This window comes from Salmo salar, chromosome ssa10 (genome assembly GCF_905237065.1).
Source record: "Salmo salar chromosome ssa10, Ssal_v3.1, whole genome shotgun sequence".
NCBI classification, from domain to species: Eukaryota; Metazoa; Chordata; class Actinopteri; order Salmoniformes; family Salmonidae; genus Salmo; species Salmo salar.
Window position 1 is genome coordinate 73,293,576 of NC_059451.1, and position 17,740 is coordinate 73,311,315.

Genomic DNA, 17,740 nt, shown 5'->3' on the forward strand with positions numbered 1-17,740 from the left:
TAGTGTATTTGTGCAGTCGGTGTTTGTCCTTGCATAAGCTCAAGCAACACATTACAGGCAGGGTTGGGGAGTAACATATTTGTAATCCCTTACATCTAAGGGATTACAAAAAAACAGTAACTGTAATCCTTCACAAGCAAAATTATTGTAATCAGATTAGATACTTTTTAAAAACTAGATGATTACTTTTAAATTCAGAAAGGAAAAAAGAAATAAAAAAATATTTGGCACTCCTGTTTTCTCAATGACATTCTAAATCAGCATTGGGAAAAAAAGGCACAAGTTTAAGTTTGTTCCACCTGATCAAGTCTGGCCAGAAGTCAAAGACCACTATGATGACGCACCAAATGGGTTTGATGGATTGCAGGAATAGGCTTTTGTAGGCTACAGTCCAAGCTATGCCTTCCAATGATACGACTGCTGTCGGCATCCAAAGATTATCCAACTTGAATAAACGCTTGGAGGTAAGGATGAGAGCAGTGGTGTAGTCTACGGCGATACGGATATCACTTATTATTTTTTATCTACATAGCGCATTGATGTGAATCCCACTGATGCGCTCTCATTTAGCTATTTGAGCCTTACGGATTGTGGTTGTTGCGGATGAATGATCACAAATCCAAATGTGTATTTGAACCCAATAATGGATGAATTCAAGAAGTTTATGCTGCCTATCAATCATTGTTTTTGAAACCAGTGGACAGCCAGTGAAAAATGTGCTCGTAACAGCTGCACAGTGCGGTCCCAGCCTATGGAATAGAAGTGGGGCATTTATTGCTCTACTTAATTAATGATACAAATGTAATCCATAGGTCTAATGGACACATTTTCAAAAACTCGCACACTTTTGATAGACTTTAAAAGAGACATTCTGTAGTTGCTACATCCATTTTTGGACACACACACACACACACACACATACATACATACATACATACACCTGCAAGTTCCCTGACATTTCTGGGGGGGCCGGGGGGGATGGCCCTAGCCCTCACCCTCCGATCCAACAGGTCGCAGACATGCTTAATGGGATTGAGATCAGGGCTCTTCGCTGACCATGGCAGAACACTGACATTCCTGTCTTGCAGGAAATCACGCACCGAACGAGCAATATGGCTGGTGGCATTGTCATGCTGGAGGGTCATGTCAGGATGAGCCTGCAGGAAGGGTACCACATGAGGGAGGAGGATGTTTTCCCTGTAACGCACAGCATTGAGATTGCCTGCAATAACAACAAGCTCAGTCCGATGATGCTGTGACTCACCGCCACCAGACCATGATGGACCCTCCACCTCGATCCCGCTCCAGAGTACAGGCCTCGGCGTAACGCTCATTCCTTCAACGATAAACGCAAATCTGAACATCACCCCTGGTGAGACAAAACCGCGACTCGTCAGTGAAGAGCACTTTTTTCCCCAGTCCTGTCTGGTCCAGCAACGGTGGGTTTGTGCCCATAGGCGACGTTGTTGCCGGTGATGTCTGGTGAGGACCTGCATTACAACAGGCCTACAAGCCCTCAGTCCAGCCTATTGCGGACAGTCTGAGCACTGATGGAGGGATTGTGCGTTCCTGGTGTAACTCGGGCAGTTGTTGCCATCCTGTACCTGTCCCACAGGTGTGATGTTCGGATGTACTGATCCTGTGCAGGTGTTGTTACACGTGGTCTGCCACTGCGAGGACAATCAGCTGTCCGTCCTGTCTCCCTGTAGCGCTGTCTTAGGCGTCTCACAGTACGGACATTGCAATTTATTGCCCTGGCCACATCTGCAGTCCTCATGCCTCCTTGCAGCATGCCTAAGGCACGTTCACGCAGATGAGCAGGGACCATGGGCATCTTTCTTTTGGTGTTTTTCAGAGTCAGTAGAAAAGCCTCTTTAGTGTCCTAAGTTGTCATAACTGTGACCTTAATTGCCTACCGTCTGTAAGCTGTTAGTGTCTTAATGACTGTTCCACAGGTGCATGTTCATTAATTGTTTATGGTTCATTGAACAAGCATGGGAAACAGTGTTTAAACCCTTTACAATGAAGATCTGTTTAGTTACTTGGATTTTTATGAATTATCTTTGAAAGACAGGGTCCTGAAAAAGGGTTTATACTTCCATTGATTCTTCAAAAATATCTTTATAAACACCTCATTAGTTCAACTGTCACACTCCATGAGAACCCAAATTATAAGCTTGTTTTACTCCAATGTTGGGAAACATTGTAAATGTTAACGCCTCATATCAAAATTATTGTTTTAACCATGTTATCATGGATGCTCAGTTCTTGCATCCATTGCTCTGTCTATTAATCTGAGAGTGACTACATTTCTCCAGGCACATCCATCCCTCAGCTTTTCACCAAAACAGAGGCGGGGCAACTGTTTTATCTGTGGGTTTGCCCTTTAAAACAGTTAATCAATAGGCTTATAGCAAATGCAGCATATGGCATTTATTTTTCACATGTAAATAGCACTTTTCATTAGTGATCAAAGCATGCCATTCCAAGAGCGCAGCATTTAATTTTCAACTCGAATCAATGAGCCCAATCAGTCATCCATGACAACAAAATCATAAACAGAGTAGGGCTGGCTAATAAGTCCTTAGTTTTGGGGTTATGCTCAGAGAAAACAATTTGGCAAATCTATACTTCCAAGTCCTATTCTTGAAGGGCAAAGGGTATAACATTTATTGGAATGACTGGAATTCTGATAAACTTTGGTTTTAATGTAAAGATATAATTTAATCGTATTATATTTAGTAGAACGCAATGGGTTAGAGGAAGTCAAACATCCATATATGGCAGCTATGTAAACTTTAACATCGACTTATCCTGCAATCGATGTGGTTCAATTGGTAACACACATTTTTATTTTCTTCTAACGCCTCTTAAGAGGAAAGTAATCTAAAAGTAACTGAATGTAATCAGATTACGCTACTGAGTTTGGGCAATCCAAAAGTTACGTTACTGATTACAATGTGGCAGGTAACTAGTAACTAAACAGATTACATTTCGAAAGTAACCTACCCAACCCTGGTTACAAGTCTTTCACTGATCCATGTTTTAACCATGTACGGTGGTTCTCTCAGTTAATAAGACATTTTGGCAGCTGTATTTAGCTTTCAAAGGCCATCATTGCTTTTGCCTGCTAGCCAAACAAAAGACAACATCATTTGCTAGCTGACAACTCTCAAAGAATTCAAGTTCCCGACAGCTATAAAAATAGCTGGTTTGGCATCTTTAAACAATCCAGAGCACCTTTCAACAGCCTCATATTATTTTGGGATTCTTTTGGTCTGGTACATACAGTGCCTTCAGAAAGTATTCATACCCCTTGACTTATTCAAAATGTTGTGTTACAGCCTGAATTCAAAATGTATTACAAATATTTTTCTCACCCATTTACACACAATACCCCATAATGAAAACATTTTGAAATATTGCCAAATTTATTGAAAATGAAATACAGAAATCTCATTTACCTAACATATTGATCAAGGGGTGTGAATACTTGAAGAAGCACCTTTGGAGGCTATTAAAGCTTTGAGTCATTTTGGGTGTCTGTATCAGCTTTGCACATCTGAATTTGGGGATTTTCTCCCATTCTTCCTTGCAGATGTTCTCAAGCTATGTTAAGTTAGATGAGCAGCAGAGGTGAACAGCAATCTTCAAGTCTTTCCACAGATTTTCAAATGGTCCTTCTTGCCCGGACGGCTAGCTCTAGGAAGTCCAGGTAGTTCGATATTTTTTTAATTTTTATTTCCCAATGATTGAGACCACGGTGCTCTTGGAAACTTTCAACACTCTATAAATAGTTTAATACCCTTCCCCAGATAGAATTGTGATGAGGCATATATCTTGGAGCTCTACGGACTGTTCCTTCGACTTCATGGTATAGTTTCTGCTCTGACATGCACTGTCAACTGTGGGATCTTATAAAGACAGTTGTGTTTCTTTCTAAATCATGTCCAAATGATTGAATTGGCCACAGGTGGACTCCAATCAAGTTGTAGTGAAATCAAGAAATTCCCCTTTCCCTTGTCTTTCCATTTGAGGTGTCATAGCAAAGGGTTGTGAATACTTATATAAATGAGACATGCATTTTATTTTCTTCAATACTTTTGTAAAAAACCTAAAACATGTTTTCACTTTGTCATTATGGGGTATTGTGTGAAGACAGGTGAGAGAAAAAAAACATTGTAATCCATTTTGAATTCAGGCTGTAACTACAAAATGTGGAATAAGTCAAGGGGTATGAATACTTTCTGAAGGCACTGTACGTTGCTTTCTGCAAGCATGGCCAACAGAACGTGTGTAACAATTGTAACGAAGGTGTAACATGGCAACCTCATATGTTGCTACCACTCAGTGTTCATATTCACTATCTACATAATGATGTTGAAACTTTGCTGTTTTGTTTCCTGGGTCACAAAATGCCATTTCTGAAGGCTTTTTTGTGTGGGTGGCACTTGGACTAGTGGTAGGGAGATCAAAATAAAAGATGGCGAGAGAAAACGTCAGGCTGACAATTCATGTGTGCCCAGTCAATTACATATGTAAATGCAGTATCATTCTCTTCCAAGTCTACCAAGAGAATAGTAATACAGTATGAAGTACTTCCTAAAATAACTCAAGTGATTTCCTGTACAGCTACAGAGCTCTGGGCTGATGTCTAATACTCTCAAGGGGGGTGCGTAGGCACAAAAGGGGGACATCGATTCATGCTCCAGAAACTCACATGAAAATCGGTAGTTTACTGACAGACCACCGCTTAATTAGCTAATGACCTAGATATTCACCACAGACAGATCTTAAATCTTGTCAAAAGACCAACATATCATTAATGGATTCTCAAATGGTACCCAGTCAGGACCTCCCATAGTGCAGTGTCACCATCATTCCAATTAAGTATATCTGATGCAGCAATCTTGACAGCCAGCAGTCCCAAAAGGACTGTACAATAGTTGTTTGTGCCATTTCCCATTCATCCCCACCTGTTCATACTGTTTGCTGTGTTCCCCCAACCTAGGGGGTAGCATGCATTGCACTTCACTCAGCAGCAGAAACCCTTTTAGAAGAAGAGGTTTGTCCATGGTCATTCAATATTAAAGCCATGTAGACTTGTCAACATGCAGAGGCAGTGCTGGTTGTCGTGCAGTTTCCAGAGCAGGGGCTGCACAGAATACGGCATCAGGTATAGCAGCCACCGTGCCTTAGGATTGCCTTTTCTTTTTCTGTCAAGCCTGATAAAAAGATCTCGAAATGAAATGAAAGCTGGCAAAAGATCCTTTTGGATGAAAAGCCTCAGCAGCAAAATGAGTAAGGGGTATCGATCCATCGATAGGAGAATGAACACTCCCTTTATAGTTGCCACTGCTGCATTTTCTGGCAGGCATGCAGATAGACAGAGCAAGAGACTGGTTAAGAGACAGACACAGAAGGAATAGAGCAACAAATTAGACTGATGCCATACTCAGACAGTGATACCGAGTTAGACAAAAAAAAACTAATGAAGATAGAAGAGACGGGAAAAAAAAAGTAGGGAGAGGGAAAAGCAAAACAACAAGCCTGCATTGGCAGCACCCCAGCACTGCATGAAGGGATGGAGGGGAGGACACGGGAGGTCTACAGAGGGCTGACCGTGGAGGCACTCGGGGAGGTCTTGGCCGGACACCAGCCAGTTCCTGAGGAGGCGCAGATGGTAGGGGCACTGGTGCAGGTGGTGGGCCATGGCCCTGTCCAGAGAGGGGCAACACAGGAGGGCCGGGTCAGTGACGAGCCCCTTCAGCAGCTGGGCTACAAGATGCTCGTCTAGGGGCTCTGAGGAAGAAGAGGCAGAGCGAGGAAGAGAGCACAGTGGAAGAGGAGCAACAAAAAAAAAGCTGTAGGTGGGCCAACATGTGCATAATGCTAAAGGGGCAGGCACTCGTTTTCATTCAAAAGAAACAAGGCTACAGGTCCCAGGCTCTCATCCACTCAACTGACATATGGAGAAAGGAAACAACTGTCCAGAGCTACAATTCTCACCATCTGATATTCACGGGGGTAATGCATATTGGAAGCCTAAAAATGGTAGAAATGCTTACAGGCATGTCAGTCATAATGCCTCTTTCCTCTCCACGAATTACCAGTAGTCACAATACTTTTTTGGACTCCCCAACACCACACCTGTCTTAGGAGTGTAGAAGATCAAAGGGCGATGCTTTCTTTCAAGAAAACACTGAACTACAAAACAAGGCATCAATGTTTTCATGTGGAATAAAAAAAAAACGTCACTTTTATCTCAAAGGGGAATGGAGATCATAGAAAATGGGAACACACGCGAAGACCCTATGAGTAGTACCTATAATCGCCTCAGAAATACTGTAAACAATTGAACAGACGTAACGATATCTACCTGAGACAAAGATTAGCCCAATGTCAATCTCAAATAGTTCCTTTGATCTCATGCATCATTCATGGCAACACAGTATCGTGTGACTGTGGATGTCTAACTTAGATAGAGGTCAGAACAAAGGCAACAGGTGTTAATGGGCAGATGGAGTGGGTTGGTTACATGAATGAGGTCTGCTGAGCACTGTAGGTCGGATGAATAGAAGAATTACTGTGCATCAGTAACGGGAAATCCCTGTTAGCGCCCGCTTAAAAACATAAAGAATCAGACCAAAGACACACAGAAAAGCCATTTATCCACCCCACCTCTCTTTAAGTACTGCCAGTTTATATAGCTTTATTCATACTTCATACGTGACGCAGGTCCAGACCGTACTGTATCCAACCCACCTTTTTACATACTGCATGGGCTGCACTGTTTAGGGCCTCATATAAAAACACTGATCAACGTAGCCATCGCAGTGAGTACCAGCAGAAGTCTGCGCGAATCTCTGTCAACACAGAAACCATGTGTGGAATGTCTCAATTACAGAGGCTATGCATAGTCCATCTGCCCCTTGTAGTCAGATGATCTAGGCACTTGGATGACATACAATACTGCTATTCGGGAAACTCCCTCAGTCTGTTTAACGGAGCGAGCGGAGAGCAAGGGCCAGAGTCGTCAGTTTGAATGGGTCTCTCCATAAACCAAGCTACAGAAGAAGTCCCAAAACATGTATATTTGTTCACGTCGAACGATGGCATGCACAAATGCTCCCCACTGTTATTTTTCCCCATCATAGCCGCTCAGCTCCAATACGTTGAGCCAATCTGACTGCCATCAGAGAGTTCATCCATGCATGACAAACCCATCCAACCCGCTGGATGGTACACTGCTGCCTGGACACCTAGGCCATGCCAAGTACCAATATCTTTTTAAACAATTTTTTTACCCCTTTTTTCTCCCCAATTTCGTGGTATCCAATTGGTAGTTACAGTCTTGTCTCATCGCTGCAACTCCTGTACGGACTCGGGAGACGCGAAGGTCGAGAGCCATGTGTCCTCCGAAACACAACCCAACCAAACCGTACACCTAGCGACCTGGTCAGCGTGCACTGCGCCCGGCCCGCCACAGGAGTCGCTAGTGCACGACGAGACAAGGATACCCCTGCCGGCCAAACCCTCCCCAACCCGGACGACGCTGGGCCAATTATGCGCCGCCCCATGGGCCTCCCAGTCGCGACCGGTTGCGACAGAGCCTGGACTTGAACCCAGAATCTCTGGTGGCACAGCTAGCACTGCGATGGAGTGCCTTAGACCACTGGGCCACCCGGGAGGCCTAAGTACCAATATCTTTAATAGCGCACAGCAAAGTACATAGCAACAAGACTAGCTTGAGACCAGGAAAAGAGATGGGAGAAATGAACGGTCGGTCTATTCCCCCCCCGATGGGCATTCTTGATAACAGAAGTTTCCGGTGATTATGTGACGTGGACACATAAAGCAATACATATACGGCAATATCTCTTCCACAGAACGTTGTAATGTGAATGCCCTTTCTGTCAATCACCAAGTGGTACAGCCACGTTTGATCGCCAAAACATGAATTAAAATGAAAGGAATAGACTCAACCCTTTCCTCCATTACCCATCGTTGGATGCTATTATTCAGTAGGTTTTGCACAAACTCCGTTTTCATTGGGTCAAACTGAAAGGTCTATCACGAGTCGAACAAGAGATTTGACAGTCATTTCATGAGTAAAAAGTTGTCTTTTTGAAGGCTATTCATTAGCTTTAAACACGGGTTATCCGAATCTAAAAGTAGACTTGAATGGTGTAGGTGCTAATCATCTCTCCAGAGAATGGGTTTGAATGAACAAATGGGAGCATGTGAGGATAAGTAATGTGTATACACAGCAACACATGGTGATATATCAGAGGGGATATATTCCATATACAAATACTGAGTGTACGAAACATGCTCTTTCCATGACATAGACCGACCAGGTGAAAAGCTATAATCCCTTATTGACGTCACTTGTTAAATCCACTTCAATCGCTGTAGATGAAGGGGAAGAGACAGGTTAACAAAGGATTTTTTTAAGTGTTGAGACATGGATTGTGTATGTGTGCCATTTAGAAGGGTGAATGGGCAAGACAAAAGATTTAAATGCCTTTGAACGGGGATATGGTAGTTGATGCTTGAGCCCACCGGTTTGTGTCAAGAACTGCAACGCTGCTGGGTTTCACACTCAACAGTTTCCCGCGTGTATAAAGAATGGTCCATCACCCAAAGGACATCCAGCCAACTTGACAACTGGGGGAAGCATTGGAGTCAACACAGGCCAGCATCCCTGTGGAACGCTTTCGACACCTTGTAGAGTCCATGCCCCGACAAACTGAGGCTGTTCGAGGGAAAAAGGGGGTGCAACTCAATATTAGGAAGAAGTTCCTAATGTTTTGTACACTCAGTGTATATCCATCCTGTAGGAAAATGGTGGGTCAGAGAGACATATATTAACAGATAAATGCAGTGTAGAGGCCGGTAATCACAGCCGTTGTTAAGAATGAACGTCGAAACCAAACAGATGGAGACAGGACGTCTTGTGAAGTAGAAACTCAGAGAAATGGAGATCTTGATATTATGATGTCATTACGCAGCCAATTTCAAACCCAAATAGTTTCCCCAAAAGACATGCAAGATAAAAGGGAAACTAAGGAGTGGCGAGGTATACTTGAAAAAAAGGCAGACATACCGTTAGTCGGATGCCTGGCAAACGACACAGAAAATCTCTTTACTGCCGGCATAGAGAACAGCTCTGAGGAAATAAGAAGGGTAACTGGCGTTACTGGGGATACATGCTACCTGTACACATGCCTGTATCTAGTGTGAGTGCATATGTACCTACGTGTGTGTTTTCCTGACCCCATGTGTCTTTAAACAAATACATTTAAAAAAAAAATTTGTTTAACTAGGCAAGTCAGTTAAGAACAAATTCTTATTTACAATGACGGCCTACAACGGCCAAACCCTAACGACGCTGGGCCAATTGTGCGCCGCCCTATGGGACTCCCAATCACGGCCGGTTGTGATACAACCTGGAATCAAACCAGGGTCTGTAGTGATGCCTCTAGCACCGAGATGCAGTGCCTTAGAACGCTGTGCCAAATCGGGAGCCCAAGTAGGTCCCCTCTATAATGCTGCAACTATGTACGGTATTGATGTGCCTGTGTGTGGTGAGTGATATGCAGCATGGGAAGGCAGCATGGAAGAAGGGGTAATGAAGGAACAATGGAGAATGTGGATGGGATGAAAAAGTGAATGATAACTCAATTGTGGTTGTTTTGAATGGAGACAGAGGACTGACATTTGGCACTGGTGAAGTGGGCATGAGATTTAACAACAACCTATATTAAAATAGTGTAACCATCTGGATTTGAGAGCTGTGACTGTAGACACAATCCTTGCTCATTTGTCCTTGCAACGTACCAGTGCCTTTGGCCAGCATTATATATGTGAGTGAGTGAGTGAGTGAGTGAGTGAGTGAGTGAGTGAGTGAGTGAGTGAGTGAGTGAGTGAGTGAGTGAGAGTGAGTGAGTGAGACTGCAAAAACACACAAACACAGAGACAAAACCCCCATCACCATAGAAAAGCCTTGGTGTTATTCTAAACCCCACACATCTCTAGTCTCATACAAGCAAAATATGTAACATCTTCAAGCATAATATTAAAGCGACCATTTCTTAAAGTGTACCTAATATCAAGTATACGGTGAAAACAAAGTGCACAGTGACACCCATTGGACAAAACGGGCACTTCAATTCAATCCGCAGTGGAACAATCGTTCCTCTTCACATGCAGGTGGCAGGTCATTTGTTCTTCATATTACATACTGTGCAGTTCCTATCAGGGTGCTGGCTGATCTGACTCGATGACAAGAGGTAGGTGTCAGCTTTTGAATTAAGCCAGTCTTTGTGCGCCAACACTCCAAGCCATATGCCCTGATGAAAACATTTGCGAGAATCAGAGTTCAATTTATATGAGGCCCCCCTGGTGGCTATAATAATAGTCAACTCACCATTTCCCTCTATAGTGAGTCAGGAAATTGTGGTATGCAAGTGGGAATTATGCAAAGCTGGATTAATGGATCTCAAGACAGATTTGAAAATTCCCTGTTGATTAACAAATCCTTTCACCCCCTAGTTATGACATGCACACTGATACAGAATATATACAATTGTATAGACGAGATTTACTTAGCAACCTAATCACACACCGGTTATGTCATATAATCAAAGGCCATGTTGCTTTGATTAGGAGAAGCAGGATTACTGGTCATGGGTAACACATTTCATTGTGCGCAATCCAATACCAATCCATGCAATGTATAAAACCTACATTCTTAGCATATAATCACAATTGTGGTCACTACTCATGCTGTTGGGAGGGGGGGGGAAATCACTCAAGCAGAGGATTGTTCTAGAGGCAGAAGGATAGAGGGGGAGAGGAGGGCTCTTGGATAATTTGGGTGATCAAATAACTTATTGTCCACTAAGGTTGGGAAGGAGAGACAAGAGTGTTTGAGCAGGAACTAAAATGGCAGACATTTGACTTTTTTTTTTTTTTTTTACGGGCACCATGTACGGCATTTTCAGCGGCCATGTGAAAAGACAGGAGTTAGATAGCAGTCGATAGAGACAGAGATGGATAGAGGAAGGGACGTACCATCTCCAAAAGGCAAACCTGGGGACAAGGGGGGTTTGCGGTGGTGGGTGCGGACGTAGTCCCGCAGGTTGGGGGCGCTAGAGGACACCCCCAGGACAGAGGCACTGAAGAGGCCCGAGCACAGGGACCCTGTTGTGGAAGAACCGCGAGGTGGGAGAGAGGAGGGGAATGAGGGATGGGGGGGGGGTTAGTACTCATTGCACACCATGCTGTTCTTAATAAGAGCAGTTCAGTGTTGCTAAGGGGTGTGTGTGTGTGCGCCTGTGTGTGTTCATGAATAGAGTGGAGCACACAAACGGAGACCACTCCTAACACCGGGCCCCTAACCCCTCCTAAAAGAAAAATAGATAAGGCCTCTCCTTAAGGTCTCCCGGGATAGGAAACTGCCTAAGGGCTTTACACTTATATCAACAACTGTTAGGACCACAGACAAAGGATGACATGGATTTAAGAAATAAGAGGGCTTTTTAGTGTGAATACAATGCAATACAATACGAGACTCATGAGAACCTAATATAACAAAGTAGTCAAGGACTGTGGGGACAGAAACATTGCTATTGTTACAAATAACATAGGTTTTCTATAACCATCTGTTCAATTCCTAAAGCAGTTGGCATAGAAATAGTCACAGCAGAATAAGAATGCGGCTTTATCTTTCCTTTATTCTGGTCTAAAGTGAGCTGTGCTGGAATCGGTGGTTTGGTGGGATGCAGGGACAGCGACAACATTTGAATGGTAATTTCAAAACAGGTTGACATAATTGAACAAGCTTGGTGCATACAGTACGAGTATGGAAAAGCAGCGGAAAACACATGCACGAGTCAAACCAACCTCTCAGCCCAAGTTCACATCAATGAGAAAACATGTTTTTTCCAGCCATTGTTTTTTTGATGCATCCATTGCACACTTTTATTTGTTTTATAAAGGCTTAGTAAGGTGTGAATATCACTATGTTAGAAAGTGGCCGGGGGTAACAAGCACCTCCAAATCCACGCACGGGGGACTAATTTTATCTGCGGTTATATTGAATCAACTTGTGGAAGATTCCTTGCTTCTCTTGACAGATTCATGTAAATAGAGACAGACTGGAATAGCATACAGGGGGGCTCTGCGGAGCCCAGACCCCCATATATAGAGCCCTATTGGCAGGAGAGGTCCTTGGTGGTGGGGCTCTAAGGCTACGTCCCAAATGGCCCCCTATTCCCTACATAGTCCAGTACTTTTGACCAGGCCCACGGTAGTGCACTCACTATAAAGGGAATAGGGGGGGCATTTGGGACACAGTCTAAGATGCATTCTCTCCACTAACTCTCCATTGACCTCTGGCCTACATAGTCTAAGCTTGGGAGCTTTGGCTGCTGGACCTACCTACCACCATGGAGTCACGGCAGCTATGCAGCCATCAGAAAGAGAGAGGAAGAAAAGGAGCGAGGGAGAGCGAGAGGGAGAGAGAGACAAACAGGGAGGCAAAACAGACAGAACGAGAGAGAGAAAGGGAAAGAGAAAGGTACAGAGAGAGAGAAAGGGGGGAGAGAGAACGAGAGGGCCGGAGAGAGAGCAAGAGAGAGCAACAGAACAAGAGACAGAGAACGAGAGAGCGAGCGAGACCCAGAGAGAGGTCATTCACATGACCCAAAGAGATTAGTGAGTGCTGATGACAGCGTTGCAGAAATATGACAGTGGCAGCAGTGGTTGGCAGAAACCAGATACCCACCTAGGCCAGTCGGTTTGATCTCAGGGGACTGGCGCGAGCAGGAGGGGAAGAGGCGGTAGGAGGCGCCCTTGGAGGAGGAGCCGGGGGAGGTCTCGGAGAGGACCTGGGTGGGGACAGGGAGACTGTCACAGTGTGACAGACCAAGACAGACAAACAGCTGACACTCAGACAGGTAGCGAAATAACCAAGCAGTCACTAATGGAGACATCAAATCAAATGTTATTCTTCACATGCGCCGAATACAACAGGTGTAGACCTTACAGTGAAATGCTTACTTAACAGCCCCTAACCGACAGTGCAGTTTAAAAAAATACGAATAAGAGATAAAAGTAACAAGTAATTAAAGAGGAGCAGTAAAAAATAACAATATATACAGGGGGATGCGCCAATACAGAGTCACTGTGCGGGGCACCGGTTAGTTAAGGTAGGGTGTACAGTTGAAGTCGGATGTTTACATACACCTTAGCCAAATACATTTAAACTCAGTTTTTCACAATTCCTGACATTTTATCCTGGTAACAATTCCCTGTCTTAGGTCAGAATAATAGTAGAGAGAATGATTTATTTCAGCTTTTTATTTATTTTATCATATTCCCAGTGGGTCAGAAGTTTACATACTCAATTAGTATTTGGTAGCATTGCCTTTAAATTGTTTAACTTGGGTCAAAGTTTTGGGTAGCCTTCCAAAAGCTTCCCACAATAAGTTGGGTGAATTTTGGCCCATTCCTCCTGACAGAGCTGGTGTAACTGAGTCAGGTTTGTAGGCCTCCTTGCTCATACATGATTTTTCAGTTCTACCCACACATTTTCTGTAGGATTGAGGTCAGGGCTTTGTGATGGCCACTCCAATACCTTGACTTTGTTGTCCTTAAGCCATTTTGACACAACTTTGGAAGTATGCTTGGGGTCATTGTCCATTTTTAAGACCCATTTGCAACCAATTTTTAACTTCCTTGAGATGTTGCTTCAATATATCTATATAATTTTCCTCCTCATGATGCCATCTATTTTGTGAAGTGCACCAGTCCCTCCTGCAGCAAAGAGCCCCCACAACATGATGCTGCCACCCACATCCTTTACGGTTGGGATGGTGTTCTTCGGCTTGCAAGCCTCCCCCTTTTTCCCTCCAAACATAACAATGGTCATTATGGCCAAGCAGTTATATTTTTGTTTCATCAGACCAGAGGACAATTCTCCAAAAAGTACAATCTTTGTCCCCATGTGCAGTTGCAAACCGTAGTCTGGCTTTTTTATGGCGGTCTTGGAGCAGTGGCTTCTTCCTTGCGGAGCGGCCTTTCAGGTTATGACGCTATAGGACACGTTTTACTGTGGATATAGATATTTTGTACCTGTTTCCTCCAGTGTCTTTACAAGGTCCTTTGCTGTTGTTATGGGATTGATTTTCACTTTTCGCACCAAAGTACATTCATCTCTAGGAGACAGAATGCATCTCCTTCCTGAGCGGTATTACGGCTGCGTGGTCCCATGGTGTTTATACTTGCGTACTATTGTTTGTACAGATGAACGTGGTACCTTCAGGCGTTTGGAAATTGCTCCCAAGGATGAACCAGACTTGTGGAGGTCTACAGTTTTCGGCCAATTTCTTTTGATTTTCCCATGATGTCAAGCAAAGAGGCACTGAGTTTGAAGGTAGGCCTTGAAATACATCCACAGGTACAATTGACTCAAATTATGTCAATTAGCATATCAGAAGCTTCTAAAGCCATGACATAATGTTCGGGAATTTTCCAAGCTGTTTAAAGGCACAGTCAACTTAATATATGTAAACTTCTGACCCACTGGAACTGTGATACAGTGAATTATAAGTGAAATAATCCGTCTGTAAACAATTGTTGGAAAAATTACTTGTGTCATGCACAAAGTAGATGTCCTAACCGACTTGCCAAAACAATAGTTTGTTAACAAGAAATTTGTGGAGTGGTTGAAAAACGAGTTTTAATGACTCCAACCTAAGTGTATGTAAACTTCCGACTTCAACTGTACATGTAGGTAGAGTTAATTAAAGTGACTATGCATAGATGACAACAGGGTTTCTGGGATGATGGTGTTGATGTGAGCCATGACCAGCCTTTCGAAGCACTTCATGGATACAGACGTGAGTACTACGGGTCGGTAGTCATTTAGGCAGGTTACTTTAGTGTTCTTGGGTACAGGCACTATGGTGGTCTGCTTAAAACATGTTGGCATTACAGACTCGGACAGGGAGAGGTTGAAAATGTCAGTGAAGACACTTGCTAGTTGGTCAGCGCATGCACGCAGTACACGTCCTGGTAATCCGTCTGGCCCTGCAGCCTTGTGAATGTTGACCTGTCTAAAGGTCTTACTCACATCGGCTGCGGAGAGCGTGATCACACAGTCTTCCGGTACAACTGGTGCTCTCATGCATGATTCAGTGTTATTTGCCTCAAAGTGAGCATAGAAATAGTTTAGCTCGTCTGGTAGGCTCGTGTCACTGGGCAGCTCTCGGCTGTGCTTCCCTTTGTACTCTAATGGTTTGCCGGCCCTGCCACATTCGACGAGCGTCAGAGATGGTGTAGTACGACTCGATCTTAGTCCTGTACTGATGCTTTGCCTGTTTGATGGTTCGTCGGAGGGCATAGCGGGAGTTCTTATAATCCTCCGGGTTAGAGTCCCGCTCCTTGATAGCGGAAGCTCTAGCCTTTAGCTCAGTGCGGATGTTGCCTGTAATCCATGGTTTCTGGTTGGGGTATGTACATACGGTCACTGTGGGGATGACATCATTGATGCACTTATTGATGAAGCCAATGACAGATCTGGTGTACTCCTCAATGCCATTGGAGGAATCCCAGAACACATTCCAGTCTGTGCTAGCAAAACAGTCCTGTAGCTTAGCATGTGCTTCATCTGACCACTTTTTTATTGATCTAGTCACTGGTGCTTCATGCTTTAATTTTTGCTTGTAAGCAGGAATCAGGAGGATAGAATTATAGTCAGATTTGCCAAATGGAGGGCGAGGGAGAGCTTTGTATGCATCTTTGTGTGTGGAGTAAAGGTGGTCCAGAGTTCTTTTCCCTCTGATTGCACATTTAACATGTTTATACAAATTAGGTAAAACTGGCCCTAATTCATTTGTAAAAACACAGACGCATTACTTTACTAAGAATCTACTAATAGGGACGGGCTATAAAGAACGTTAAAATGGAATGTAGCCTGAGAAGCATTGGATTTCAGTAAAGTACTAGAAAATTAAAGTTTGTCTCTTTCTTCGTGGGTTTGGATTCAAACAGGCCTATCCCAGCAATACAATATATGAACAGATGAAAGCTGTGCCTGGGTTGTGTTTATTATTATTATTATTATTATTATTATTATTAACTCAAACAGGTAGGAACTACCTAGACTTATCCAATAAGAAACCAAAAAAAATGTATTTTCCATTGCAAACTGTTTTCTGTTTTGTGCACCAAAAGACACCACCCTAAACGTGGAATACACTAAATTTGGGACAGGGGACACAATAACTGATATGGCCCTGATCAAGTACCTCCATGGAGCCAGTCTTGCGGTTGCGGATCATGGGTGATCTTCTGATGCTGATTAGCTCAGAGAGAGGCAGGGCCCGGTCAGGCTCGTCCTGTGATAGGTCCTCCAGACTGCCTTGGTTGGTCTGCTTCTCCTGGTTCTGGATTGGATTAAAGAGACCGATGAGGGGGGCTGTGGACACACACACACACACACACACACACACACACACACACACACACACACACACACACACACACACACACACACACACACACACACACACACACACACACACACACACACACACACACACACACACACACACACACACACACACACACACACAGACCTCAGCGGAGGCAGGGCGGAAGCCGAAAGCCCAGAGGGACGTTCTCCTCGTCCTCACAGCTCTTCACCCCGGGACTGAAGTGGAGCTCCACGTGGAAACGCTCCTCTGAGCCAGGGTCCTGTTCAACACACACACACACACACACACACACACACACACAACATAAGCAATAATGCTATACTACAGAGGGAGTGAGAGGAAGACACACATACCGACAGGAAGGTACAGTAATAGTACCAGGTGTAGTAACACTTCAGGGACAGAGGGACAGAGAGGCCTAACTGACCTTGTTGTTATCTTCATACAGCATGATGACTATCTGAGTCATGTAGTTGAGTTCAGAGACGGCACTGAGGTAATCCATGGCCTGTTTCCACTGCTGGTCCTTCACCTCCTGTCACACACACAAACACACTTGACATAACCAGAGAAAACTACACCTAAAAAAATATTTTCTGATTCTGAACCCAAGTCTGTAATATTCATGACCTTGTCTAGTATCACAATTGGTACTTTAAGTGAACTATCCCTTTACAACAACTAACCTGGCCCCAGATCTGTTTGTGCCATCTTGACAACTCCTAAGCTATGATCATTGTCACTATTATCATGCCAATTAGATTTGGGACCAGGCTACTTTAACAACCCCCCTGCAGTGACAACGTACATCCAGTAGTCCGCCGTAGCGGAAGATGCTGAGCAGCGAGTGGACGTGGCTCTCGCTGGTGAAATAGAGGCGGGTCCGGACGTGACGCCCTGGAGACATGACCCCCCGTGAGTACCTGAACCACCAGAGGGAATGAAAGACAAAGGGTGATCACTTACGGGGGCTCTAGAGACACACCTCAATGGAGGGTTTACTGGATAGAAACTGAACCTGGGACAGTGGCTCACTCAGTGGTAGTGGTACATAGCCAAAACTGGACCTAGGAAAGCGGCACTCACTACTCAACACGGTGTTTTAAGAACTGCTCCTAGGGCGATCACAATTCTAATATTATTTAATACTATTTATTGCAATTACTTTCACATACATTTTTAAGTAAGTATTTCATTAGAAAATACAAGTACAATATTGGAATATACACTGC

At 44.0% G+C, this 17,740-nt stretch overlaps 1 protein-coding gene across 1 annotated transcript in view; it reads right to left on the minus strand.

The window, feature by feature from the left end:
- LOC106561102 (inositol hexakisphosphate and diphosphoinositol-pentakisphosphate kinase 1) overlaps positions 1-17,740 on the minus strand; it is a 73,927-nt gene that overhangs the window by 16,106 nt on the left and 40,081 nt on the right. The window contains 8 exon segments of the mRNA XM_014124745.2: positions 9,110-9,172; positions 11,080-11,208; positions 12,794-12,896; positions 16,320-16,457; positions 16,650-16,676; positions 16,678-16,767; positions 16,936-17,043; positions 17,317-17,431. Coding sequence (XP_013980220.1) covers positions 9,110-9,172; positions 11,080-11,208; positions 12,794-12,896; positions 16,320-16,457; positions 16,650-16,676; positions 16,678-16,767; positions 16,936-17,043; positions 17,317-17,431 — 773 coding nt within the window.